The sequence below is a fragment of the Dendrobium catenatum genome, unplaced genomic scaffold (assembly GCF_001605985.2).
Source record: "Dendrobium catenatum unplaced genomic scaffold, ASM160598v2 fragScaff_scaffold_698, whole genome shotgun sequence".
NCBI classification, from domain to species: Eukaryota; Viridiplantae; Streptophyta; class Magnoliopsida; order Asparagales; family Orchidaceae; genus Dendrobium; species Dendrobium catenatum.
In genome coordinates this window covers 48,031-75,762 of record NW_021319160.1, presented here as the reverse complement: position 1 = coordinate 75,762, position 27,732 = coordinate 48,031, and the positions used below count along the sequence as shown (strand labels likewise).

The following is a 27,732-nucleotide window of genomic DNA, read 5'->3' as shown; positions in this document are numbered from 1 at the left end:
TTGAAATTTTGATTCGGCAACATTTCCTTTGAACTCTCCCAAGCAGAGAGGTCAGGCCATGAATTTTAGATGCCCACACCCTCAAATGTTAATTTTTTCGATGCATCCTAAACTCTCAAATTTAATGATTTTTAATACAAATCCCATTTTTCACAGAGAACCACAAATAACTCGACTATTTGTTGAATGAACACATCTGCATCTCGCTTTGTTGTTTCTCATGATTTCTATGTACATCCTTTGCATCTCGCTTTGTTTTTTCTCATGATTTCTATGTACATCCTAAATATCTATCATTGTAAGCATCATAAACTTTGCTTTGCACATATCGCAGTGGGTAAATTATTCATGTCATGGTAACATATCACATTCCTTTGTTGCCGTCGCACATTATCCTTTGTCACAGTCACACATCACATTCCTATGCTGCCGTTGCACATCATCCTTTTTCGCGGTCACACATTACATTTTTATGTTGTCGTCTAACATTATCACCCTTCTTCGCATTGTTGCCACTCAACTCATTGTCATTTAATCTTCATCGAGTGTACCCTGTTCTTTTTCACCATGGGCGGATCCACCACATGCTTAGGGTGGGCAAATGTCTACCCTCAAAATTTTTTTAATATTTAGAGGGAAATTTTTGAAATATTTTGGGTATTTTGCCCCCCCTCAAAAATTTTTTTTGCCCTACTTATATCAATACTAAGCATCTTTGCTCATCCAAAAAAATTTTTTTTTTGCCCACCCTAAAAAAGAAGCTGGATTCGCCCCTGTTTTTCACCTATTCTATGGAGAACAAGTGCAAACATCTACGATCTTTTGGAGAAATAAAAAATGATGCATTATCGATAATGTTTGGACATGATCAATTCAATTTACTTTAGTTGCGCACTAGAGCTTAAACTACATTTGTTTTACACCAATAAAAAAATGGATTCCCTATGTTTGGTTCACGAATAATCAAACATTTTAAGAATTCAAAATAGCACCACATCTATTTTATTCTGAATTTTTAAAAAGAACAAGGTATGCCCGATCGACCCAATTACCCTAGTTTGAAATAGTAATCGAGAGGGAGGAAGAGAATGATACTTACATATAATAATAATAATAATAGAGATCATCGAACAGGAGAATTGGAGAGTTTTAATTAATTAATTAACCAATTTAAAATAAACTTAAAATTTTACTTAAATTAAAAATAATTAATTAAAATATAATTCATTAATTTTAAAGTAAAATAACAATTAATCAAATCTTTTAATTAATTTAATGATTAATTAACCATTTAAAATAGACTTAATTAAAAAACTATTTTTAAAAAAATGATTAATTAAAATTCAACTGAGCAATAAAATTAAAACTTTAATTTAAATTAATTGAGAAAATAATTAAATTAATAAGTAAATAATTTTAAAATATATTTAAAATATGCTAATAAGCTGAGCAATTAAATTTAAACTTTATTTAAATTTTTTAATTAATTAAATAATAACAGAACAATGTTCGTACTATCCAACCTAAGTACAAGCTACTAACTCTCCAACAACTGCTCGCAGACTCAATCTTTCAAAGCTCTCTAGCTCCTGCAACTACTGCAGGTACCATAAAGATAGTTAAATTATATTGTTACAATTTCGTCTTAGTCATCCTAGCTTTGTGTGTCGTGCAAAATTATTTCTCAAATTATTTATCAATAAAAGTACTGCATATTTTCATTTTGAAACTTGTCAGATTGCAAAGTATGCTCAATTTGTATATCTTCAAATTCTATACAAACCTTCAACTACTTTTTCTTTGATCCATGGTGATGTATGGGATCCCTCATTGAAAAAAAGTGTTTTGGGCACTCGCTTGTTTGTGACATTTGTTGATAATTTGTCATGATTCTATTCGAATACTCGAATTAACGAGGCAGGAGTTGATGATTAATTCATTTCTTTCAAATACATAAATAGTTAACAACTAACATCCCCCATAAAATTGAAGAGCCACTAACAAAACTACAAATTTGAACATATACATAAATTAGATTTTTACCTGTTTTCATTCAATCGCATTTTTTCTGTAGACATATTCCTCTCTTTCAGCCATTCTATTTTTCAGAAGACTTATGTGAAAAATTTAGTTAAATAGCTTGAGTTTACATATTAAACTTAGTGTATAATCACGGCTTGTAGTATAACAATTAAACATATACAAAAATAATCATGTGCCTTTGTCTTTTCTCGTGCAATTAACATATTTATTACATTTTTTATGCTATAACGTATTCATAACATTACATATGCTGTAGATTTTCATTATATGTCTTTCAAACAACATATTTCTTTTTCCATTCATGTATTCATTTTCCATTTTCATTTATTCCTTTTCCCTTTCTATTTAGTACACGAGCACCGTTTAAAATTTTGTACCAATGAAGGTAAAAGCATTTCTTCTGCCATTTAATATGCACGGGTACGTTGCATCCCTAGTCAATACTATAAATGGGTGAACTTCTGTATTCGTATACATGCACCTCTTCCTTCTTTTAATACTTTCATTTTCATATAAATATTCATTTTATTTATTTCATTTTTCTTCACATGTCATATTAATCTGTAAGGACATTTTACTCATAATTCATTATTCAAAGGTTTTATATCCATTGTGAAATTGAGAGCTCTAGTTGAGATCGTTTTAATAGTGTAATTTTGAGACAAAACTATCTAATCATAGGGCCTTGATTATAAATGTTTACCTGCAATGTGGTTTGCTGGCAAAATCAATGCTTAGAGGACACATGTCACATCCTTTTTGATGAGCGGTCATTTTAGAATGAATTATAGCAATACAATAGCAAGACATTGGCTCTTTGTGAGCTATGATTAGTATTGAATTTGTCATACGTCACAAATGATTGTGGAGGATAAATGGAGTTCTGCTTTAAATTTTAAAACAATAGATTTAACCTAAAATAATTTTTAAGGTTTTGACAAATATTGGATTTTTTATTCTTTATTAGTATTTAAACCTCAAATGATTAACTAAGGAATTTAGAGGCATTTTGAAAGTAGGGTTTCCTCCAATTGATATTTTCATTTAATACAAATATCATCGGGGTTCAAGTTTTGTCGACTCCAATTTTTATGAGGATTGGGTTTGAAATATGGTAGGCATGGTCCTACCCTAACCCTATAGGCAAAGCGATCCTCTTGAGAACATCTTGTGAAAATGAGAGCTTGAATTTGTACTTTAATGATAATTGATGAATTTTCAAAATAGTCCATTTTCCACAAGGTGTTACACGATTCTTGGAGTGAGTTGTATTTATATTTATTTTTATTTTTAGTTTGCAGTGTTTGAATATTTAGCACGTTTATCCATATGGGAATTTCGGTTTCAAAAAGGTTTGATGCCTTTATGCAATTTTTAGTGTATCCTTGTCAGCTACTTGAATGTTTTTCAGTGCATTTGCATGATGCAATTGCACAATTTCTGGTGCCTTCATACAGCATATTCACATGAATTCATGTGCATCCATACAATACTTGCATATGAATTTGAGGCATTACATTGGAGTTTGCAGCTTGCCTCATAAAATTCGTGCAAGTAATCTTGCTTTGATGTTTGCACAAAATTTTGTCAATATGGTTGTTTGTGATCTTGTCATTTTGATTTCTATTAGTACTGTAGTAGTTACTGAAGGCATTCCCATAAAACCTAAACTTAATGTGGTTGAGTACGTTTCTGGCAGTAATTGTAATACATTATTGTATGTAAACAATATCCACTATTGATATTTGTGGAGCTTGTTGTAGTATGAATTTTTTGAAACGTCCTACACTAAGGAAAGAAGTCTTTTTGGTGAGAAGGCCAAATTAGAATGCACAGTTGAGGAAGGTTGGGATGCAAACAAGTACCAAGCTAGCTGTTCAGTATGATATCAGCCAGGCTTGAACTATTGCAAAATGCATATGCCAGCATCAGTCAGGATGAATCTATAATCTAGATCTCAAGTTGATGAGACGAAGCCGCTTATGACATTAATGATGATATTCCCTACGTATTCTTCTTTTGTTTTTCCTGTTTATGTTTTTGTTGATATAGGTTTATATATAATCTAGTTTAGTTCTTAGTTGTGCTAGATTAATTGCCTTTGCTCATATTTGTTTCCTTCCTTTTAGCCTATTTTTATTTTTCTGTTGTCATTATCACTGATAGTTTGATTGACAGTTTTGCGTCCTTACTACCTAATTCTTCTATCAGGGAAGAAATATGCCACAAACAGTCTCACAGCAACCACAAGAACAATTAACTTATATAAATGGGAGTTCGAATGTCAATAACATCCAGTTTCAAAGGTTCCCATCTGCATATGGTGAAATATATGAATCTTATCAAATCTCTGGCAGTTCTGTTTCTGGAGAAGTTAACTCCAAATATGTTGGAAAAAATTTGGACGCAGATTGCTTGAATATGACCAATAGCTCTGAAAATTCTGACCTATCGTCTCAGTCAAATGTCAATCAAGCATTACGTGAGCTTGCAGAGCAATTAAGCTTGGATAAATGCGATAACAAAATATTTGAAGATTTGTTTCCTGCCCATACCAATGAGTGTGAGAAACTTGAAAATCCAGCATTCCCGGACAATGAAAAAGGGTGTCCCTTTCAGAGTTTCCATGAAAACTTAAATCCAGTGGACTGCTCAACATATGATCAAGGTAAAAATTCTTAAAGTCAATGATTATAACAACATAAATTAATCTGATGTTTGTTGTATTTGTAATTATGAGCATGGAAACTGTCGTCTTTGGTAAAAGCGTCCAGGCTTTCTCTTTAGATTTACTATGAAAGCTAGCTTTGATGCAGTGTATGATATTTTTTGCCTTCATTCCAGATTAATTTCAATTTGAAGCATTATAATCAACCGTTTCATTATCATTCCATGATTGCTGGCAAGTAAAAATTCTAAGAGAAAGTTATACTAATAAGAATTCTAAGAGATGGAATTATTCTACTAATAAATTCAAATCATGATACTAAACTTATTATATCTGGTCTAGTTCAGAAATTTAGAGTTGTGCATGCTTTTGCTGGTTAGGCACTGTATACTGGTGGAATTTTGAAAAATTGATGCATCCTTTATTCTCTTTATTTATTTCGTTGGTACAACATTTTCCTTGCTTTTCACAAAATATGCTTTAGAAAAACAGTTTTTTGGGAAAGAAGAATAGAAATCGTAGTTGAGAATAGTTTTTAAGTTCTGGCGGCTAAAACAAAGAAGTAGAAGTCGCCACAAAGGAAGCACTTCGAGGGATGCAAATACTTGATTTTTGCCACTGTTTTATTTGTGGAAATCAGTACTTTTTATTTAGAACCGAGACTATGTCATAGGAACTTGAGAGTAATAAAGTCACGCTCAACATGCTGGAAGTCAAAGCCTTAACTAAGATCACTGCAGTAAACTATAAACGGCATAGTGTGATATCATTATATTAACTATTAAGGAGTAGGATTGACACCTATTGAAGACAATTCTATGCAAATGTATAAATGTGATTTGGACATTGATCTAGGAGTATAAGATTTCACATATAAGACGAGGATGTAAAATTAATGTTGAAGGTATGGGAAGTAAAGCTGTAAATCAAAGGCAACGTGACTATAAATAATGAAAAAGGATGTTCGCAAGCTAGAGTTAACACATGCAATATTGGATTGGAATGATTGAAGGAGAATTCATTATGCCAAATGAGAAATAGTTGGGGCAGCACATTATGATTCACCCATGCCTAGATCATTTATTCGCTTGCTTCATTTATTTTAAATCCATTATTTTTTCATCGAATAGTTTCCTTAGTTAATATATTAATATTATGTGCTAAATATTTATATTATAAATCTTCAGTAGTTATTAGTGTAATATATTACCAATCTTGTAAGAGCTCTCTTTTATAGTTGGATGAGTAATTAATAGATTTAAAGTAATGGATTTTCAAACTCTCTTGCCTATATATAGGAATGCTTGTATTAGCTTCACAATCATTAAAATTGTAGTCCCTTATGTTCTTTTAATCATGGTATTAGAGAATTTGATCAAACCCCCTTTTCTCCCTTCTTTCCCTCTCTCAATTCTATCTCCCTATCTCTTAACTCAAGTTGGCATATGCCACCTCGACTTTGAAGGAGAATAGTTTCATATTAACATTATCACATGTCCAAAATATTTGGAAATCTGTGATAATTATTATTATAAAATATTCTTATTACTGAAGATATTCTCTTCTATTGTATTTTTATTTATTGTTCTTTTATCTTCCCTTTATATGGACATGCATGGCTAGCACTGAAGTTAACAAAATAAAAATATGGTCGTTTACATTTTATGTCATCCCTTAAAAACTAACATATTGAACTCATTTTCGATGACATTTGTGAAACTCTCTAGAAAATGAATCTGATGACATTTTTTATATTTAGGGGGGATTTACATACATACCACATAATTCTTATATTCACATATCTAAAAGCTAAAATTTGATATTTACTTATATAACACTTAATTCTATTGCATTAAAAATGCTACTAATATTAACATTTTTAAAGTGAAATATGTCTTTTCATGCATTTATTTTGATGTGATTAAGAAATTTAAGTGTTATATAAGAAAATATTAAATTTTAGGTGTTAGATATGTAAATATATAAAATTTGTGTGATATATATGTAAATCCCTCTATAATTTATCATGCTCACTGCCTTACCTATAAGATCAGTAAATCTTTACATTTTTTAATTTGATCATTTTACCAATTTTAGTTGTGGAATTTTGACCAACATTTGAAGCCTTCAAATAAAATAACTGATCGTCACAATGTATTTACTTTTAATTCAGTGTTTTTATAGTGCTATGGAGCAATGGAGAGTTCTAAGTGAAGTGCTATGGAGAGTTTTAGAAAAGCAAGGGGAAATAATGCTTATATTTAATTCATTAAGGATATATATGCAGGAGTTGTTACTTGTGTACAAACGCAATGTGGTTTGACCAAGTATTTTCCTATTTCAATTGAATTACATCAATATCAGCCTTAAGCCCATATCTTTTTTGCTTTAGTCAAGGATGCTCTCACTAGAAATTTGTAAGAGGTTGTACCATGGTGTATGCTTTTTGCTGATGATATACTTCTTGTTGAGAAGACTAGAGAGGGAGTTGAAGTTAAACTTGAATTATGGAGGTCAACCTTAGAGTCTAAAAGTTTTTTTTGAGTAGATCTAAAACCGAATATATGGAGTGTGATTTTAGTAGTAATATATCCAGTGAGGATATTGTGACTTTGGGCGCTCAAGTCATTAATAACAGTACACATTTTATATATCTTGGGTTTATTGTTCAGAGTGATGGTGAAATAGATGAGGCTATTATTAGTAGAATTCAAGTTGGATGGTTGAAGTGGAGGAATGCATTGGACTTGTTATGTGATAGAAAAGTTCTCCTCAAACTTAAGGGAAAATTCTATAAGATGGTGGTGAGATCTACAATGCTTTATGGTGCAGAATGTTGGCCATTAAAAGATAAGTATAATATTAAGCTAAGTGTTGCAAAGAGGAGGATGCTCAAGGAGATGAGTGGCTTTACTCTTATAGACAGGATACGAAACGAGCATATATGTGAAAAGGTTGGAGTAGCTCCCGTGGAAGATAAGATTATAGAGAGTCGCCGTAGATGGTTTGGTCACATAAAATGGCGGCCTTTTGATATCCCGGTTATGAGAGTACATGTATTAGATTTAGCTTATATTAAGAAATGTAGAGTTAGACATAAAATGGCTTGGTTAGAAAATATTAGAAATGATCTTTCTTTATTAGATTTAAATAAGAATTTGACGCTTAACAGAACATAATACATAAAAAGGATTTATGTAGTTGACCCCATGTAGTGGGATATAGGCTTGATGTTGTTGTTGTTAGAGTTTTTTGTAGGAATTATGATATGTAGAAGGAGGTGAATGCTATATTGTTGTGTAATTAAAATGGATAATATTTTTATTTCCCATTCCCTAGAATGGGCTGTGAGCTGTGATTGTTATTTCCTCTTTTGTGATTTTGATGTCACAAATTCTAGCTGAAGAAAACATCTTTTGCAAATATTGAGGCTGCATACATCAAACCTAATGAATGAGTTTACTTTTAGGTAAATGTGCAACCCCTTTTTTTGTTCCAAATGCAAGTGGTGGAATCATTATGCTTAGTGTTGCTCTACTAATCCTTGCTTAAATGATGGAGAAAAAGATTAAAAAGAACCTTGGAGTCATTTAGTCCTAAGACAATGTATTTAATTTAGTCTCTTGACTTCTCAAATATGATTTTAAATAGTCTCTTTATTAGATTATTTGGGATGAAATTTGAGGAGCCAAGTGACTATTTGACTTTTCTCTTAAATTATGCTACTATTGTAAATTTGTTGCAAAGCCTGTCCTACCAGTTTACTGGAATTACATGCGCTTTTATTAAAAATATGATGGGCTTGTGCCTTCTTTCTCATAACTACCTGCATTCGTCATGACGTTCTCTAATAGAAGAATCTTTCTTCTCATTTTTTTAAAGTAATCCGATTCAATTTTCTAAACAAAATAATGCTCGTGAGTTATAGCCATTGATATTCTTTAAATATTTTTATATGGTTTGGTAACTATTTGTATTATTTCTTAGGTGGTAATGGGAAACAGAAGAGCCAATCATCGGCTTTTCATCATAGCATTACCAGAAAAAACTCTCCTTCGTGGAATGATATGTTAAAACTCAGTTCCAGTTCTACCGGAATCAATGCTGATTTAAGAGTGATAGATTCAGTGGCTCTTTCACTGGTTCCACAGCCTTCCTGTTATTCATCTAATGCAACTGTAAATCATCATTGCGGTGGGAATGCACTGAAGCTTGAAAGCGTGAGATTCCAAATGTTATAATATCATAATGTATAGTTGCAAGCTTTTTATGGTAGCATCCAAGTAATACCAATGATGTTTTCTTTATTTATATTAATAAAGCAATAATTATTTCTGTTTTTTAGTATTACATCAAGATGTTCTTTGTATTACATCCAAGTAATACCAATGATGTTTTCTTTACTTCTATTAATAAAGCAATAATTTCCTGTGTTTTTAGCATTACATTAAGAAGTTCCTTGTAAATATTGATGTTTAGATGCTGCTATAGTGTGTAAGGACACGGATGATTCAAATTCTTTGTACATATTTTATGAAATGTGTTTTGAGTTTTTTTTTTTTTAATGCTAGATATAAATTTTTTTTTTGGGTTTAAATTGTGACTTAACTCTTTAAGGGTCCTTCAATGTTTAATTAATTTACATGTTCTTAAGACCTGAAACTTGGATCCTTGCCTTCAGAAGTAAATAGTTTTCTCTAGATTCATCTCATCAGAATCTGATGGCATAGATCCTCTTGAATTTAGAAATGCTATGACCTTTTTTTCCAATAATCTTCATCGCCCAAACAATCTCTCATGTTGGAAAAGGAGCATGTGGATGGTCATATCTTTTGATCTTAGAGCAAAAGTCCTTTCACTATCTCTAATGGCAAACTTAACTGCTGGGGCCTATCCAAAATATTATGAAGACTTCAAGGGGCCTGTAATTTAAAATTCGAAGCTTATGAGCATATTAATACGATGATCCAAAACTCAGGATATGTTATTTATCATCTTCTTATCCTAACCACTAAAAAATTTTATATCGGGTGTGCATTATATTACGACTTTCTCTGATTGAAGATGCAATATCTTGATCTGATTTCATTTTGTAGGATTTTGAGCAATTTTCTTCAGAAGAGGACATATTTGGTGTTCCATTTGATTGGTTAGAACAATTTAGTTTGCGGCAGCCATACCAAGCAGTGAAAAATACAGAGCTTACGTCTAGTGGAAGTGACTTAAGCTTGCAGTTATGCGAAGCTAATAGAATCCTTTTTGGCTTTGATGGTCTTGAGTCACCAAATTCAGCTGCTTGTCTGGCAGGTGCGCCCTGTACAACTACAGGCGCAACTAGCAGTGGATCCAACTCTAAATTGTCGTCTACCCCAAAGGAAAGCATCATCGAGTGGATGGGTACTACAGATTTACCTGTTGAAAAAACTTCATATTCGTTTGACTTGCGAGGAACATGGTTTGATCAAGGTCAGCATGGAACTGTGGTTCAAAAGCAACTATTCAGAATTCGTGAAATTTCACCTGAGTGGTCCTTTTCCTTTGCGAAAACCAAGGTGCGTCTATAAACTCATTAAGCTTAATGTCCCCTGATTGATAACTTGAGCGTCTTTGTCCTTTAATTTTTTTTTGTCTCTGGCTGTAGTACAGGCAATGCATAATTTTGACTTCAAAACTGTGAAGTCTTTATGGCTTAATGAATCTAATTAAGCAAAGAGAAAACTACTGGCTATACATGGCAAGACTAACTTATTGTTGAGAATGTGCACATATTGTCATTGGTTTTTATTCCATTGATGATTCAATCGTGTGAATGGTACACGATGTGCCGTTTGCATTTGGATGGGTGGCATGTCATGCAAGAACCCTTGAGCAATATGATTATCATGGCCATTTATTTCCTAGTTACTAGAGCTGAGTAAGAGTGGGTAAATTGCGTAAATGATTTGCATTATTCATTCTATCACCAAGTAGGGAGAGAATCCAAAATGAGTATGACCTTCCAAAAGTGGAAGGAAACATAAACGTTAGTTCAAATGATTCAATATTACAATTGAGAGCTTAAAAAGAGGCCAAAAAAGGTTTAGGATGCATATTGTAACACCCCATAATACTCCTTAATAGTATTGTAGAGTGTACTAAGAATAAACATAACATTTTCATCACTAAACATCTCATTCCATTTCATTTCATTTTAGATCTATATAAAAGATCATATAAGTATCATCTAATACAATAAAGGAAGGATCTAATAATTCTCAAGTTTTATCAGATACTTAGTACAGAGCCACTAAAGAAATTCAAACAAATTCAAAGTAATATAATATTAAAATTATTTATTAACAGCAAGAGTAGACTTCAAACATAGAATAAATATTAACATAAAATTTAAATACTTGTAGATTAGTCTTCTTCCACATTTCCCTTTCCCTTATCTATAACAACAACCAATAATAAAATACTGGTGAACTATAAAGCTCAATAAATTATGCAAATTAATTAACAGTTAAAATATAATAAAAGAAATGAAGCAAAACATTGAAATCTTCATTGAAAATATTTTAAAACATAATTAACATGATTATTTACTTCTTTTGAAGTTTACACTGAATATCAATTTTAATATGTAAAATTTTTGACTATTTCTTAAACATATTCAATGGAGCCAAGGTAAAACTAGCATTATCGTCATTGAATTACATAGAGGTCTATTTTGCCTCTTTAGGGGATCTATTTTGCCCCTTTAGGGGATCCATTTTGTCCCACCTGCTATGTAGGTAACATATCTCTGGGGTCTCTTTTGCCCCACTTACAATGTAGTGTACATGAGAACCCTTTTGCCCCACCTGACTTTGTAAGTTATACTTTTTTATAGCCAAACTTTACTTTAAATGGATATTCAGTACACATTCCATATTCATTAATCATACTTGACTTGTCATGTACAAACTTACATAATAATCTATCTCTTAATATTTACATGTATTGACAACATGAAATAATTGAGCTCCTTTCAATTTATAATCAACTAGAAAAATATTACAATAATTATCATGAATCCTCTGTTGAACTTCAAGGATGCTTATATTTCAGTAGTTGATCATATATGAAAATTTGAAAATATAATCATTTATATTTTTGCAATCTCTATAAAGCATTTATCACTTCTATTAAATCAAGTGATATCATAAATATATCTAGGAATATTAATTCTTGCATTTGTAAATCAAGATTTATATAACTTACCTTCTTAATGTTATCTCTTCCAACCTACACCACGAAACCTTCTCATTTGATATACTATTCCAAAACTTTCTTTCTACATAAATCTATAAATAAACCTACAATTCAATATGTTATCATCTTTTAGAAATTTTATTAATTTTAGGTAACATAAAAGATAATGATACTTAGTAAATTTTTTTCCTTCTTCTCCTTTTAAATTTCCTCTCTTAAACTTCCTTCATCGTATCATCAATTCATACTCACCTTGATATCAAACTACATTTGACCACAAAATTTCATATTAATCATTCTTAAATCTTAGCAATTGTGGTTTCAACAAGTTGCAAGTTTACTTACCTCAATGTATTTCACAGCACCTGACTAACACTGCTTTCACTAGCCTTTCTTTCAGAAAAATGCAAAAATCTTCCTTTACAGAAATCAAAGCCTTCTCTTCAGCAACTGTGTTGAAAGTCTCCCAATTTCCTTCCAGTTATCACCGCAGAAACTTGCTCTGTCCGAACCAATTACACTTTGTTCCTTTCTGTATGTGGCCTCAACCTTCTCCAGCGAATTACTAGGGAATTACTTGCGAAAGTGTGATGCGTTCCGCCTCCGATCAGCAGAGGGGGGGCCGACAACCCCCAGGCGAGCGGAAGCGGCGGGGGAGGGAGCCGCGTCGTTCGGCCAGCCGAAGGGAAGCACGGGGCGAGGCGGAGCGGGCGGGGGGTTTCGGCCTTGAGCGGAACCGGTCCAATCCTGGACCGGTTTGGCTCGGGTCTGCCCTGAGTTGGGCGGTTCATTTTGGGCAGCCCACTAGTGGGTTTTGTTGGTCTTTTGGCTTGCTATAAGTAAGGAATAGGGGGAGATTTCTAGGGTTATGAAAGATTTGAGTTTTCTCTTAGCCTCCTTAGTTTCTTTCTCTTGTTTTTCTAGGGTTTGTAGTGGGAGACCTTGTCCTTCTCGAAGTGGACAAATTGTATCTTGTTTTCCGTTGGATTTTGAATGCAAAGGTTCTTGCTCTTCCTCTCATCCCTCTTGTGTTTATTTTTCTTGGATTTGGTGGAGAAATCCTTTCTTTGAAGGAGCATTAGGGCAAACCCAAACTTGGGAACCCTAGAGCGTATCAAAGTGCTTCCTCTCCAGCCCGTTATCTCCCACCAAAAAACTAAAACAATAGGGATTATCCAAGCTTTACACCCACTAGTGGATAGTGGGCCCCAACAATCTTCTAACCGCCCAAATCCCAAACTGTCCCATTCCAATGGCTGCTTTAGAATGCTTCCCTTCAAACTTTGAGTTAATTTATTATATTCTAATATTTGTTAAACTAGTATATTAATAGCATAAATCTTAGTAATACCTATTTATTTAAACCATACTTGAAATTTCTATTTCTTATATATCTTCCCCTCTTAAGAGGATTTCGTCCCCGAAATTCAACCTTTATGCTTTTTAAACAGATGAGGAAACCATTGTTTCATATTATCCTCTTTTTCCCTTGTAGCTTGTTTTGTTGTTATGTGCTTCCACTTTATTTTTACAAAAGGAATCATTCTGCTACTCAATCTACGAACATCCTTATCCTATATTATTTTCGGTTTTTCAATATAAGTTAAATTTTTTTGAAGTTCAATATCATTCTGAGGAACCCTTTGACTTTCATCTATCACCCATTTTCTGAGCATTGATACATGAAAAATATTATGTACATCCGACATTTCTACTGGTAATGACAACTTGTAAGCAACTGGTGCTATTTTTTCAATGATTTCAAATGGCCCAATATATCTAGGATTGGGTTTTTCACCTTGATCAAATCTAGCCACACCTTTTATTGGTCTCACCCTCAAAAATATAAAATCTCCTTTTTCAAATTCTACCACTTTATTCTTGGGATCATAGTAGTTTTATTGGCGGTCTTGAGCCACTTTTAGTCTATCTCTGATTAATCTTAATTTTTAGTAACTTGATCCACTAATTGTGGACCCAATAATTGCCTTTTACCAACTCAAAGGAGTTTTACACTTTCTGCCATATAAAGCTTCATAGGGAGCTATCTTGATACTGGACTGGTAGCTATTGTTATATGCAAATTCTATCAATGGAATATGATCTTCTCTGTTTACTCCAAAATTCAATATACATATTCTTAACAAATCTTCCAACACCTGAATAATTCTTTTTGATTGACCATCAATTTGTGGATGAAATGTTGTACTGAACTTTAACTATGTACCCAAACTTCCATGAATGTTCCTCCATAGCTTTGATGTAAAACATTCATCTCAATATGATACAATAACTTTAGGAATTCCATGTAATGAGATGATTTCCTTCAAAATAACTTGGACAACTTCTTAATAGAATCAGTTTGAAAAATAGGAAGAAAATGTGTTGATTTTGTTAGTCTGTGAATCACAACCCATATACAATCATGCTCTTGCCTTGATCCGATAATCCTGTAACAAAATCCATTGCTATTTCTTCTCACTTCCATTCTAGAATCGGTAATGATTGCAACATGCCACTGAGTTTCTGATGTTCAGCTTTAATAACTTGACACTTATCACATTTAGCCACATAATCTCCATATATCTTTTTATTCCTGGTCACCAAAACAAATTCTTCAAATCCTTATACTTTTTCGTGCTTCCAAGGTCAATTAAATAACCTGAATTATGTGCTTCATATAAAATTTCCAAAATCAATTCTGACTCTTTTGGTATTCACACATGCATATTACTCCTGATTGTGCCATGTTCGTCAACACTTAGATCTTTTATTGACCTGGTTGTACATGCTCCATAAACTTTTGATATTCAGTACTATTCTATTGAGCTTCAATGATTTTGTCTTCTAAAGAAGGATGGACTGACATCTGATTAAGACTAACATAATCTTGATCTCCCTGCATTTTGACTTCCAATTGTACGTTTTTCGTTTCTATAATTAATTCTCCTTCATTAGTCAACATATAATCACCTGTATTTTGGACTTTCTGCTCAATGCATCAGCCAAGGTTTAAAATTGCGCAATTGAGTATTCATTTTTTGTTCGTGAGGCGAGGCGTAATCCTTAAGGCGTTTTGAGGCGTAAGCCTCAAAATCAAAAAATTGTGTTAAGCCAAAATAAATATTAAAATTGATTTTTTATATAATACCAAATTAATATGTTAAAGGATGGCATGTTACCTTTCTCTATTGAATTATTAAGTAAAAAATTTACATATATATGAAATAAAAAATTGCAAAAGATGTAAAGTGACAAGTGTAAATTACATGAAATAAAATTAAAATTCAAATATTATAAGGGCAAAATAATATTAAATATATAAATGACATAAAAGTATCATATAATAACAAGTTCAACTCCAAATTCCTTTTTTCTCAGTTCCCTACTCATCCACATTAAATTCCTCCAGAAAATAAGTAGTTGACAAAAACTTAGATTTCATTTGCTCTGTCATCACTAAAGATGTTTTTATTTGAGTCATCATTTTAACAACAAATTGGTCTCTCCCCTCTCTCATCTTATGGAGTCCAATGTCTCCTAATTTGCTTCTTTGTTTATTTAAGTCATCTTCCTCTTTCATAAATATTTTTCATTAATATAAAGATGAGATTAATACTCTTAAAATTTTAGATGAAGTGATTGTGGTGTGCGAGTTTCAAGTGATCCTTGATGGCTACGATAATGCTAACATTGGAGAAAACAGAGTTCAAGGCAGTCGAAAGGAAGTTACTGCAGTTTGGGGTGCATTAAAGCGTGATTTTTCAAGGCTTTAATTTAGGATTTAGGTAAGTTTTAATTAAAAAAAAAAGGGTGAGGCGTAAGCCTCATGTTGGCGAGGTGTGGCATGCCTCAACCTCAGCTAAACTGAGGCGTAAGCCTCATAAAAGAAGTTTGAGGCTTAAGCCTTAATGTGCTTTTCATTGGAATTACGCTGAAGCGGGCCTCAAGGCGAGCCTCATATTGCGCAATTTTAAACAATGGCATCAGCTACTACATTAGCTTTGCCAAGATAGTACTGGATGTCAAGAACATAATCTTTTATCAATTCTAGCCAACTTCTCTGCCTTAGATTTAATTCCTTCTAAGTGAAAATATATTTCATACTCTTATAATCTATAAAGATCTCACATTTTACCGCATACAGGTGGTGTCTCCAAATTTTCAAGGTAAATACCATTACTGCCAACTTTAGATCATGAGTTTGGATAATTCTTTTTATAAGGCTTAAGCTGTCTGAAAGCATAGACAATAACTTTCTTATTTTGCATCAACATACATCCCAACCCTTTTAAAAAAGCATCATTGAACAACAAAAATTCCTCAGTTCTATAAGGAATTGTCAATAATGGTGTAGTTGTCAAACATTGCTTCAATTCTTGAAAACTCTTCTCACGATCATCGATCCATTCAAATTATATATCCTTCCTGGTCGATTTAGATGAAGGCAAAACAATATGAGAAAAGCCTTTAATAAATCTTCTGTAATATCCTGCTAATCCCAAAAAATTTCTGACCTCTATCACACTCGTTGATCTTGGCCATTCCATACTGTTTTAATCTTTTCTGGATCCACTGAAATTCCTTGTCCACTGACAATGTGTCCCAAAAATGAAATTTTCTTCAACCAAAACTCACATTTGGAATATTTGCCAAATTGTTTATGTTGTCGCAGCAGTTTAAGCACAACCTTCAAATTATCTGCATCATCCTTAGCATTCCTAGAATAGATCAATATGTCATCAATAAACGCAATTACGAATTGATCTAGATAAGGTCTGAAAATTCTGGTCATCATATCCATGAAAATGATAGGAGTATTGGTTAATTCAAATGGCATAACAAAAAATTCCTAGTATTCATATCTGGTACCAAAAGCAGTCTTCTATACATCACTTTCTCTCCTCTAACCTGGTGATAACCTGATCTCAAATCGATCCTGGAGAATATAGAAGCATCTGCTAACTGATCAAATAGATCATCAATTCTTAGAAGAGGATACTTGTTTTTAACCTTTACCGTATTTAATTCTTTGTAATCAATACAGAGTCTCATTGAATCATCATTAACAAATAACACTGGCGCTCTCCAAGGAGATGAATTAAGTCTGATAAAACCCTTTTCAATAAATTCAGCCAATTGACTTTTCAACTCTTGTAATTCCTTGGTTGTCATTCTGTAAGGTACTTTTACAATTGGATTTGTACTAGGCTGCAAAGTTATTGAAACTTCCACCTCTCTTTTTGGAGGTAAATCCTTCCATTCTTCTGAGAAAACATCTATAAATTCATTCACTACAGGAATTGAATGTATATTATTATTCGTTTCTATTGTCACTTCCAACTTTGCTAAGAAAATCAAGTCACCTGCTCTTTAGACTTTTATGCACCTGACTAGACGTCATCAATGAGGAAATGACTCCCCTTTCACATTGGAAATAAATACTTTTTCTCCAGGCAAATCAAACCTGACCTTTTTCTTCCAACATTCTATGGTGGCAAAATATTTGACTAGCCAATTCATTCTCAGAATTATATCGAACTCCACTAATGGAAGTACTATCAAGTCTACTTGAAACTTTCTACCAACTATTAGAAAATTAACTAAACATAATGTACTTGCATTTAAATAATTACCCGCAAGTAATCTAACACTTAACCAAGGAGTAAAATTGACAAGTTTCATATGCAACTTCTCACAAAATATCTCAGATATAAAAGAATGCGACACACCAAAATCAAAAAGTACTTTAGCAGGTAAATCTAAGATATTTAATGTACCTATCACTAACTCAAAAGATTCTTTGGCCTCTTGAGAAGTTAAAGTAAATATTCGTGCTAGTGCTGATCTAACTGCTTCATCTGAGCTTTCTCCTTTTATCTTCAAAGCAGGTTGATGTAATGATGGTCTAGCACCTCTGTATTGCTCTATCCTCTAACTACCTCTAAATTCCTTTCCTCCTAGAATATTTTTTGGACAATTTCTCTTGATGTGACCTGATTCTCCACACAAATAATACTTTTTTGAATTCATCAAGCATCTTCCTGTACGAGATTTATCACAAGTTGCACAAACTTGTATCACAGGAAACCTTGTAGACTGCTGTTATTATCCCTGATGAAATTTCTGCTTTTTGGATGATCCACCTTTGTGATCACTTTATCTCTTTCTATCATTATTATCTCATTTCTGTTTAACCACTTCTATGTCATTCTCTAAAAGTATGGCACTTTCCACCAATTCAGAAAAGGTTGTCTCGATGAATCTCTCAGAGCCTTCAAAAATATGTAGCATTTTTCCTCTGAAATACTAATTAGCTGTGGAGCATACCTTGACAGAGTTGTAAATTCTGCTTCATACTGTATAACAGTCTTTGCTCCCTGCTTAAGGTTTACAAAATTTTCTTGTATTGCTTGCCTAGCTGATGGAGGAATATATCACTTTTTGAAGACTTGCTCAAATTCTTCCCACATAATTTAATCCTTTGATCTACATGTGAATTTTTTCAGTTGTTGTCCCCTCCACCATCTATCTTCTTCACCTTCTAGCATAAAGATTGCCAAAGATACACGTCGATTTTCAAGACATCTCATTCCATTTAAAACTTTCTCTATCCTGATGATCCATTCTTCAGCACGTCTAACATCAACTCCTTTAAACAATAGAGGTTTTAAACTCTGGAAGAGCTTTAAATGTTTGTCCACCTCTGCTCCCACAAAATCACATGCCTCAACATTTGGTCTACTACCAGGAGTGGTAGGAGTGACTGGTGTAACTACAGGTGGAACATCAGGTGTTGCAAATCCCACCATAGACTGCATTTTTTCCATCATCTGCATCATCATGCTCATCATTTGCATTTGCATTAAATTCCCTGACATTACATTAACTGCATCTGATCCTACTGGTGTAGGATCTACATTGGGTGCACTACCTCCTTTTGGTGCAACATTTTCAGGATCCTCAGAGATCCTAGTAGGCTGAGATGACTGACTCTCAATCCCTTCAAGTATTCTATTAGCCATTATATTTGCAATGTATTGCATTAAGAGTTATGCATTTATAATCATATATTCCTTGTTAGAGGTTTTCATATACTTACTTACAAGCCCAAAATAAAGTTACATATAATTCAAATGAAGTTAGACTTATCTCTAACTTAGGAATACTACACTCTCCTAGGCTCTGTAATCATTCCATCAGATCTCACCTTAATTTTCTAGACAACTTGATTTGCTTATGCTTACGTAGTTAAATCCTCAGAATCTTAAACATTTGCTCTGATATCACTTTTGTAACACCCCACAGCACTCCTTAATAGTATTATAGAGTGTAACAAGAATAAACATAAAATTTTCATCACTAAACACCTCATTCCATTTCATTTCATTTCATTCATATCTATATAAAAGATCATATAAACATCATCTGATACAACAAAAGAAACATCTAATAATTCTCAAGTTTCATCATAGACCTAATATAGAGCCACTAAGGAAATCCAAACAAATTCAAAGTAATACAACATTAAAATTGTTTACTAACAATAAGAGTAGATTTCAAACATATAATAAATATTAACATAAAATTTAAATACTTGTAAACTAGTCTTCTTCCACCTTTCCCTTTATCTTACATGTAACAACAGGCAGTAATAAAGTACTGGTGAGATATGAAACTTAATAAATTATGCAAATTAATTAAAAGTTAACATACAATAAAATGAATAATGCAAAACATCTTTCTGCATAAATCTACAAATAAACCTACAACAATAGGTTATCATCTTTTAGAAATTTTATTTATTTTAGATAACATAAAAGATAATGGTACTTTGTTTTTTTTTTTCTTCTTATTTTAAATTTCCTCTTTTAAACTTCATCATATCATCAATTCATACTGACCTTGATATCAAATTACATTTGACCACAAAATTTCATATTAATCATTCTTAAATCTTAGCAATTATGGTTACAACGAGTTGCAAGTTTACATACCTCAATGTATTTCACAGCACCTGAATAACACTGCTTTCACTAGCCTTCATTCCAGAAAAATGCAAAAATCTTCCTTTACAGAAATCAAACCCTTCCCTTCAGCAACTGTGTTGAAAGTCTCCCTATGTCCTTCTAGTTATCACCGCAAAAACTTGCTCTAGACTAACCAATTCCACTTTGTTCCTTTCTGTATGCGGCCTCAACCTTCTCCAACAAATTACTAGGGAATTGCTTGCGGAAGTGCTTCCTCTCCAGCCCGTTATCGCTCAGCAAAACACTAAAAAAATAGGGATTATCCACGTTTTACATTCACTAGTGGATAGTGGGCCCCAACCATCTTCTAACCGCCCAGAAAAATACATATACGCCCAATGTTTTGAAAATCCGATTGGACTAGCTGGTTTGATTATGAACCGATCAAGTTATTGGTCCGGTTATGTTCAAAAATCGCATTTGCATCGAATTGACTCGAACTAGTTTGAACTGATGGTTCCAGTGAAAAACTATCAAATCGGTCCTGATTTTGTAGAATTTGTTGGTTCTACAAATATTAAATTTTATTTTAATAAAAATTTAATAAGTATATTTTACTTCTATTAAATGGTTTAAAATTTTAAAAATTATTATTATCATATGAAGATAAATTCAACCATGATATGTGTATGCCACCTCACATAGCATATTATATTGCTAGTTGTGTGTACTTTACACCATATAGTGACAACTATTTAAAATCCCTCTATGTTGTGGACTAAAAAAGTTGCATGAATAGTGGATGAGTTAGACCACAAATTGGGCTGGGTTGGGCGACAAATTTGGGTTGCTATAATGCATATTATAAAAGTTAATAACATAAAAGTTTTTTATATTATAAATTTATATATCACGTTAAATATTATTCTTATTAAGAAATTATATTTATACATCTATAATATAAATATCTTTAATTTGTAGATTCATTTAATGCTCATATATCTATATTTGTAATATAATTATACTTATATTCATATTAATGGTTAATCAAGCTTCTTATCAAGCTTTATGTTATTTTAATCAAGCTTGTTCAAGAGCTTTAATCAAGGTAATTATGTATTTACTTTTTAAAATTTTAATTATCATGTAATTTATATTATATTTGAATAATTTTAATATTTATTATGTCATCTGATTCAACCTTTGTTGAACTGTTGAACATTGAACGTCTCCTTCCGGTTCGATGTTCGATCTGATTTTCACAATCTCTTATATACTCTAAAATTCTAACTTTCGCCAAAATCATTAAGACGTGTGTCATTGTGTTCTACTAATTAGATGGAGCCATTTGACATAAAAAAGTATATGTTATTTGCAAGAAAGTGAGAGTTATGGAATTGGTTTCGATTGAAGTAGAATTCATGAAGTTTTTATTATTTTTACAGTTCAATTATAGAAATCATTGTGGCCAGAGTTATCCAAGGATTTGAGCACTTTTGGCTGCATGCAATAGATGAGTGAAGGAGAAATGAAGGAATTTAACAAGTAATTGCATTTAATCCGTACTCCTTCCCAGCTAAACTCATTTTTGGCATGCGAGGAGCTCTCAGATTGGTATTTCTTGCGTGTTGGAGTTTTGGTGGGAGGGCTAAGATCAAGTGCAAACTATAGGTGAAGGGGAAAATTGGGATGGAGTACAAATTTAAGGAAGAAGTGGAAGGAGAAGGAAGAAGAAAAAGGAGCGTAAAAGAGGAGAAAGAAGAGGAAAGAAAAGGAAGAAGAAAAAAGTTGAGATTTTGGTATATTGTGTAAATAGTTGTTTTGTGTAAAATTTAACTCAATTATATTCAATTGTGAATTAGGAATCCCATAGCATACAAGGAGGAGAAATTTTGGGAATTTTAAATTGTATTTGAAAAGAGGAAATTATAAGGTATGTTTCTGGGGTAGAAAATAATTGTAATTATATGTAATTATAAGATTCAAATAGATGTTTGTACAAACTTGTCAAATTAAGTAATTTGAGTTGTTGTAGGTGACTTATACTTGTAGGAGGTTATATGATGTCTGAATTGGGGAGGTTGCTCGTAACAACCCAAATTTCTTGGTAATTAAATAAGTTTAATTAAAATAAATTAGTCTTTATTAAATATATATATCTTGTTAAACAAAATATTAAATATATGTGTGTTTTGAATAGATGCTTCCCTTTGGTTATTATGAGAGCAGTTAGAGTTGTGGGGTCCACTCTTTGATCCTTATCAACATTCAAAATGCATCCAAAAAGGCTTCCTGTAGAAGCTTTCGGTGCAGAAATTCATCCCTGAGAGAGTTCGGAACTTCACTCTCCCGAACTGTAGCAAATGTCGTTGATTTGTGAAGAAAGAATCGCAGAAATCACTGTAGTATAGTTCGCTACAGTGACGCGGGTCCTGTAGTTCAGTTCGGTATGGAGTATCTGCACTGCAGTAATGTTCGGTTGCAGCAGAATTCAGCTAGTGAAGACTGAAGAGAGAATTTCTGGACTCTGTAGAAAAACTGTGGTTCATTGTAAAAGGATTTTCTGAAGAACAATTCAACAGTTCCGTAAACCTTGGAAGGATTTGGAAGAGTAAGAATCAAAAGGAATTTTAGAGAAATAATAGAAGATAAGAATATTGGAAGAAAGTTAAGATTCTTCAGATATATATATATGCAAAGAGAAGATTTCATAGTGACCTACAATCGTAGAAGGGTGCGAAGTAGAGAATTGGAAGAGACGATTCATCAAGGAGGTAAGTTATGTAAAGTTAATTACTAATTTTTATATTTATTGTGTCCTTGCAATGGTTTGAGTAATTCAATGCATTATGAATACTTGTATAGCAACCATAATAGATTTCATTAAAGTGTTCATGTATAAATAAATGTACTTTATGTGGAAAGTGAAATGATATTTGATCAAATATGTTGGTTCAATCGCTCTAATGATATGTTAACGAAAGAAGTTTGCAAGTGTTAGATAATGCATGTCAAACTTTCTTACAACACTTATACGGTTATACAAGTGATAACAGAGATGAATTAGGAAATTGAGAGTTATTGAATATTTATTTAATAAAGATTGGCTATGTTATGTTATGTTAAGATATCTACATGATCAGGTGGGCAAAAGGGACCCGATATGAAACCTGAATTGTAGATGGGGCAAAAGGGACCCCAAGGAAATGGATACCTGCATAGCAGGTGGGGCAAAAGGGACCCCTAAAGAGGCAAAAGGGACCTCTATGAAATTCAATGGTGATAATGCCAGGTTTAGATGGGCTCCATTGAATATGTTAAAGTATAGCCAATTCTTTTAAAAGATTAAATATTCAGTATCTATCTCAAATGACAAAAAGGGTGAAATTCAGTATGATGTTTTTTATGCTTTACAAATAATGATAAGTTGATGCAATGATTAGCTTAATATTGTATTTCATTTTATCAATTCATTTTTTTATTATTATCAAATTTTGCATAGCTTATGTGAGCCTCATAGCTCACCAGAACTTTCTTCTGGCTGTTTTTACAGGCAAAGGAAAAGATAAAGTTGTTGTTGATTAGATTTCAAGTACCTCAATGTTATGTATTATTTATATATCTGATAGTAAGGATTAGATAAGGGTATGTAAACACTCATTTGAAGTATTTTGTTTGGATGTTCCTTAGTGGCTCTGTAACTATGTTATGGATGTTTAAACTGTTAAGTGCTTCAGTTAATGTATCAATGAAGGTTTATGAGATACTTCGTATAGTTATGCTAGTGATTAACTGTTTTCAAAAACTTTAAGGAAAGAAAATGATATGTTTTAGCTGTTACACTCTACACTACTAGTCAAGGTACTGTGGGGTGTTACAGGTTGCTCGTCGCAGAGGTAAGAGATGCAATCTTTTAATTCAGGAAGCGACTTATTTAGTCTTCTGCATGGACATTGTACTTAAACTAAAGCTAAGTATGAAATGAATTATAAATTATTCATATTTTTGAATGTTTGTCCACAACTTAGTATTTATGTGCAAATGATCATATTTAAATTTTAATGATTAAAGTTAAAAGTTATCTTTTGATTATATAAATATTTTTCTAATTGATAACATTTAAAAAAAGAAGGAAAAACATATATTATTTGTCATCTCCCTTGTTATACATGCGTTGAAATTACAAGTGTATTTTACATAAGTCATAACATGTTTAATGACAAGTTAAAGTAAATGCAGTGATCAATATTTAATAAGTTTGAGAACATGGCATGTTAGGTTTTAAGCAAGTGGGGCAATGTGCCCTGATGGACAATGCAACCCAAATGGAGGCAATTTAATCTCGGTATGATGAAGCTTACGGGCTATGGTGAAGCCTAATAGCTTGCTCATCTCAAGTAAAATTGATCATCCTAAGTATAGAGCAACAATTCATCTACTCTCCGTAATAGTTTTCTAAGAGTGATAAATTTAAGATTAACCTTGGCTCACTAAAGATCTCTTGCCAATCAGGACATTATTGGCTCTTAAATTTGACGCCCCAAGCTCCTGTAGCAAGAGTTTTAAAGATGTTGTTGGTCAATCTTTAGAAGACATATCATAGTTAAAGTGGAGACACTACCTAGAAACTTCATTAGTACTCTATGATCTAGTCTTAGATTTTTTATAGACACAAATCTTTATGATTAATCATCCCTCCTAATAACAACAATGAACTATGGTTAAGGCTAATCATAAGATAGGCACAAAATGCTCAATTTTTAGAAGACATCAGAGTTTAGAAAAGATACTACCTATAGATTTTGCCATGGCTTTAAGATCTGACTATAGATTTTTCATAGGCACAATTCCAATGATTAATTATCCCTCCCAATAACAAAAAATGAACTTTTGATTAAAGCTAATCGTAAGATAGCTACAAAGTGGAAAGTCACTTTTTATTTTAAGTTGTTGGCAGGAAAATTTTGACAAAACCTATCAAGCAAGGTTTAAAATTGCTCAATTTAGTACTGAAGCGTTTTTATGTTGTGAGGTGAGGCATAAGCCTCAAGTCGTTTAGAGGCGTAAAAGCCAAATTCAAAAATTACGTAAGTAAAATCAAAGGCTAAAAGTGATTGTTTATATAATACCCGATTAATATGTTAAATATGTACATATTAACTTTTTATTAAACTATGAAGTAACAAATTGACATACATATGAAAAAATTGCACAAGACGTGAAGTGATAAGTTGCGTGAAATATTGAAATCTAAGAGCAAAATAATATAAAATATAAGAATTGTATAACAGTTTTATATTAACATCAAGTTCAACATCAAATTCATTATTTCTCAGTTTTATACTCATCTACAATTAATTCTTAAATAAAGCTGAAATAGTTATAAACTCAGAAATCATATGCATTGTCATCACTAACGGGGTCTTTTCTTGAGCATCGTCATAACAAATTAGTATCTCCATTGTCTCATCCCGTGGAGTCCAATGTCTCCTAATATGCTTCTTCTTCATTTATTTTAATCATCTTCGTCTTTTATAAATATTTATCATCAACATAAAGATAAGAGTAATACTATCAAATTTTAGAGATGGTACTGGTGTGCAGCTTTTATGTAATCTCCGACGACACCTACAACAATGGTGGCTATTATAAAGGTATTAAGGCATGATTTTTTTTTTTGTTTGGGCTTTAATTTAGAATTTATTAGGATTTATGTAAATTTTCATATATATTCTATCTCTAATTGGTTGTCAAAATACTTTTTAGAATTTTTTATTAGGTGTCAAATGCTTTTTGATCTTTAGGAGACAACAAATGTTCCTATGTGATAACCAAATAACCCTTAAAAGCTTGTAGGTGGTAGCCAAAATACCCCTAAACTTTTATGAGATAGCAAAATATCCCTCCTTTTAGAGACGCCAAATGTCCCTAATTTTTTAAGCCCATTGAGTCTCGTGTAGAAAAGCCTCAACTTAAGGATCAGATAACCAAAAATATGCATTTGTGAGTTAGCATTTTGCATACCCACATGGTCAGCATCTTAGCCTCAAAGCCAAATTATAAATCCTACTTTTTAAACAAAAATAGCCTCCCTACTCTTTATATATATTGAGACCGGATTTCATGATTTAAAACGAACTAGGTGGGTCAGTTGATAGCCCTTTCTAGGTGGGACAATAAATTAAGAAGTTGGGCTAGCTATATATCATGTAAGGTGTAGTTTGTAAGTCTCTTGCACTCCATTAGGCTTAGCTTCGAGGCCCTACTCCTCAGTAGTTATCACCTTAGTTTTAGGGTCTGAGGCAATTATTGATCTAAATCACTTTAAAAGCCCTCACATTCTGAGCATTTCCTCTAACACATATTGTTGGAATATAAGCCCTAACATTCTAAATTAAAATGGTCAACTGAAATAAAAATTGAATTCTAAAATGTAAAGCTCAATATTAGATAGTTTGAGTACCTCTGAGTTTTCCTCAGAATCAAGTACTTCATACTTCATTCATTTGGCCTTCATTCAAAGAATTTCAATTAAAGTTGATCTTCTCATTCTTGAAATTCATAAAGGCCAAAAGTTGTTAAATAAGAATTTCATAAATCTCAAAATGAAGTTTTTAACCAATATTTTTATTATTTTAAAAAATCACTAGTTTAATCAAAAGTTTTCTCAAGTAACAAATGCTTGAGATGTAATTAATCATAGAATAAAATAAATTTTATTTAACCAAATATTAAATGGGAAAAGTTTTGTTTAAAATTAAATTGTAAATTTTTTTATTGAGTTCATAGGAAAATGTTATTTTTGTCCTTCAGGAAACTATATTATTTTTTATGTCGTGCTCGATTGCAAAATGTGCAATCCATGGAGGATGATAGAATTTCTCCAGCACTCATAAATCCCTCCTTTCCATTAGGGAAGGGGAAGCCTCTTACCAAAACCATTGAGTAGTAGTTTAAATAGGAAAATAGTAAAATAAATATATCATTTCTTATTGAACACTTATTTTTTTACAATGAGGATTATTATGGAGAGTAGTTTTGGCTCAAAGTTAGCACTTCATTTAGTTAGTCTATGTTGCTTGATACAAAATAAAGTCATCGCAACACTAGCGATTAACAAGTTCTTCGTAAGCGATTTGCTCATGGTCGTTAAGCTATAGTGGAATTTCACTTGAGTATCATATTTTTTGGTGTTTCCCATTGCAGTTGAGACATTAAGGAGGTGTATGTCATAACCCAACCAAACAAGGACATGTCTTATCCTGTTGAGCTGTGATATGCAAATCCCAAGATCTAGTTTTGGAATTATTTCAAATTTTCTGTCGATATTCATTGAAATAAATGACGAACTAGAGAGCGACTAAAATATCCAAATACTGAAAAACTCATTCATAAAGTTTCTTTAATTCATCAAAATAAATATTTACACTACAGTACATGGCTACAAGCAAGAGCTACAAAATTGAAAATTAAATTAGTCATGACTGTACAAAAATCAAAATAACAACATACTTATGACCTCAGATATGATTTTGAGCAGCTAGTCCACAATCTCTTTTTCTTTTCCAGATCCTAAAAATTAGAAGTAAAACCATAGTGAGCTACAACACCTCAGCAAACTACACAAACTAATCTAAATTTTCAAATATTCTTTTATCAAATATTTTGTTGAATATTTAAAAATAGTTAATTGCAGTTTAAATAAATAATTGAACTGAGAATTATAAAATTGGAAAATGTAATAAATGCATAACAGTTATTATATTATTCAAATAACAGTATTAAACAAATGAATAAATTTAAATTTATATCACAGAG

The 27,732-nt window shown here is 32.1% G+C and overlaps 1 protein-coding gene and 1 long non-coding RNA gene across 4 annotated transcripts in view; both read left to right on the top strand.

Moving 5' to 3' along the window:
- The window catches only part of LOC110097415 (calmodulin-binding transcription activator 4-like), a 70,331-nt gene that overhangs the window by 21,030 nt on the left and 21,569 nt on the right, over positions 1-27,732 (top strand). For all 3 annotated transcript variants that reach the window (XM_028695856.1, XM_028695857.1, XM_028695858.1), the window contains 3 exons: positions 4,255-4,711; positions 8,699-8,931; positions 9,808-10,263. In XM_028695856.1, the coding sequence (XP_028551689.1) occupies positions 4,255-4,711; positions 8,699-8,931; positions 9,808-10,263 (1,146 nt within the window). The remainder of the gene's footprint in view (positions 1-4,254; positions 4,712-8,698; positions 8,932-9,807; positions 10,264-27,732) is intronic.
- LOC114579896 lies at positions 22,119-23,650 on the top strand. Its single transcript, XR_003701136.1, has 2 exons — positions 22,119-22,688; positions 23,468-23,650. It is a non-coding gene; the product is annotated as an uncharacterized LOC114579896 (long non-coding RNA).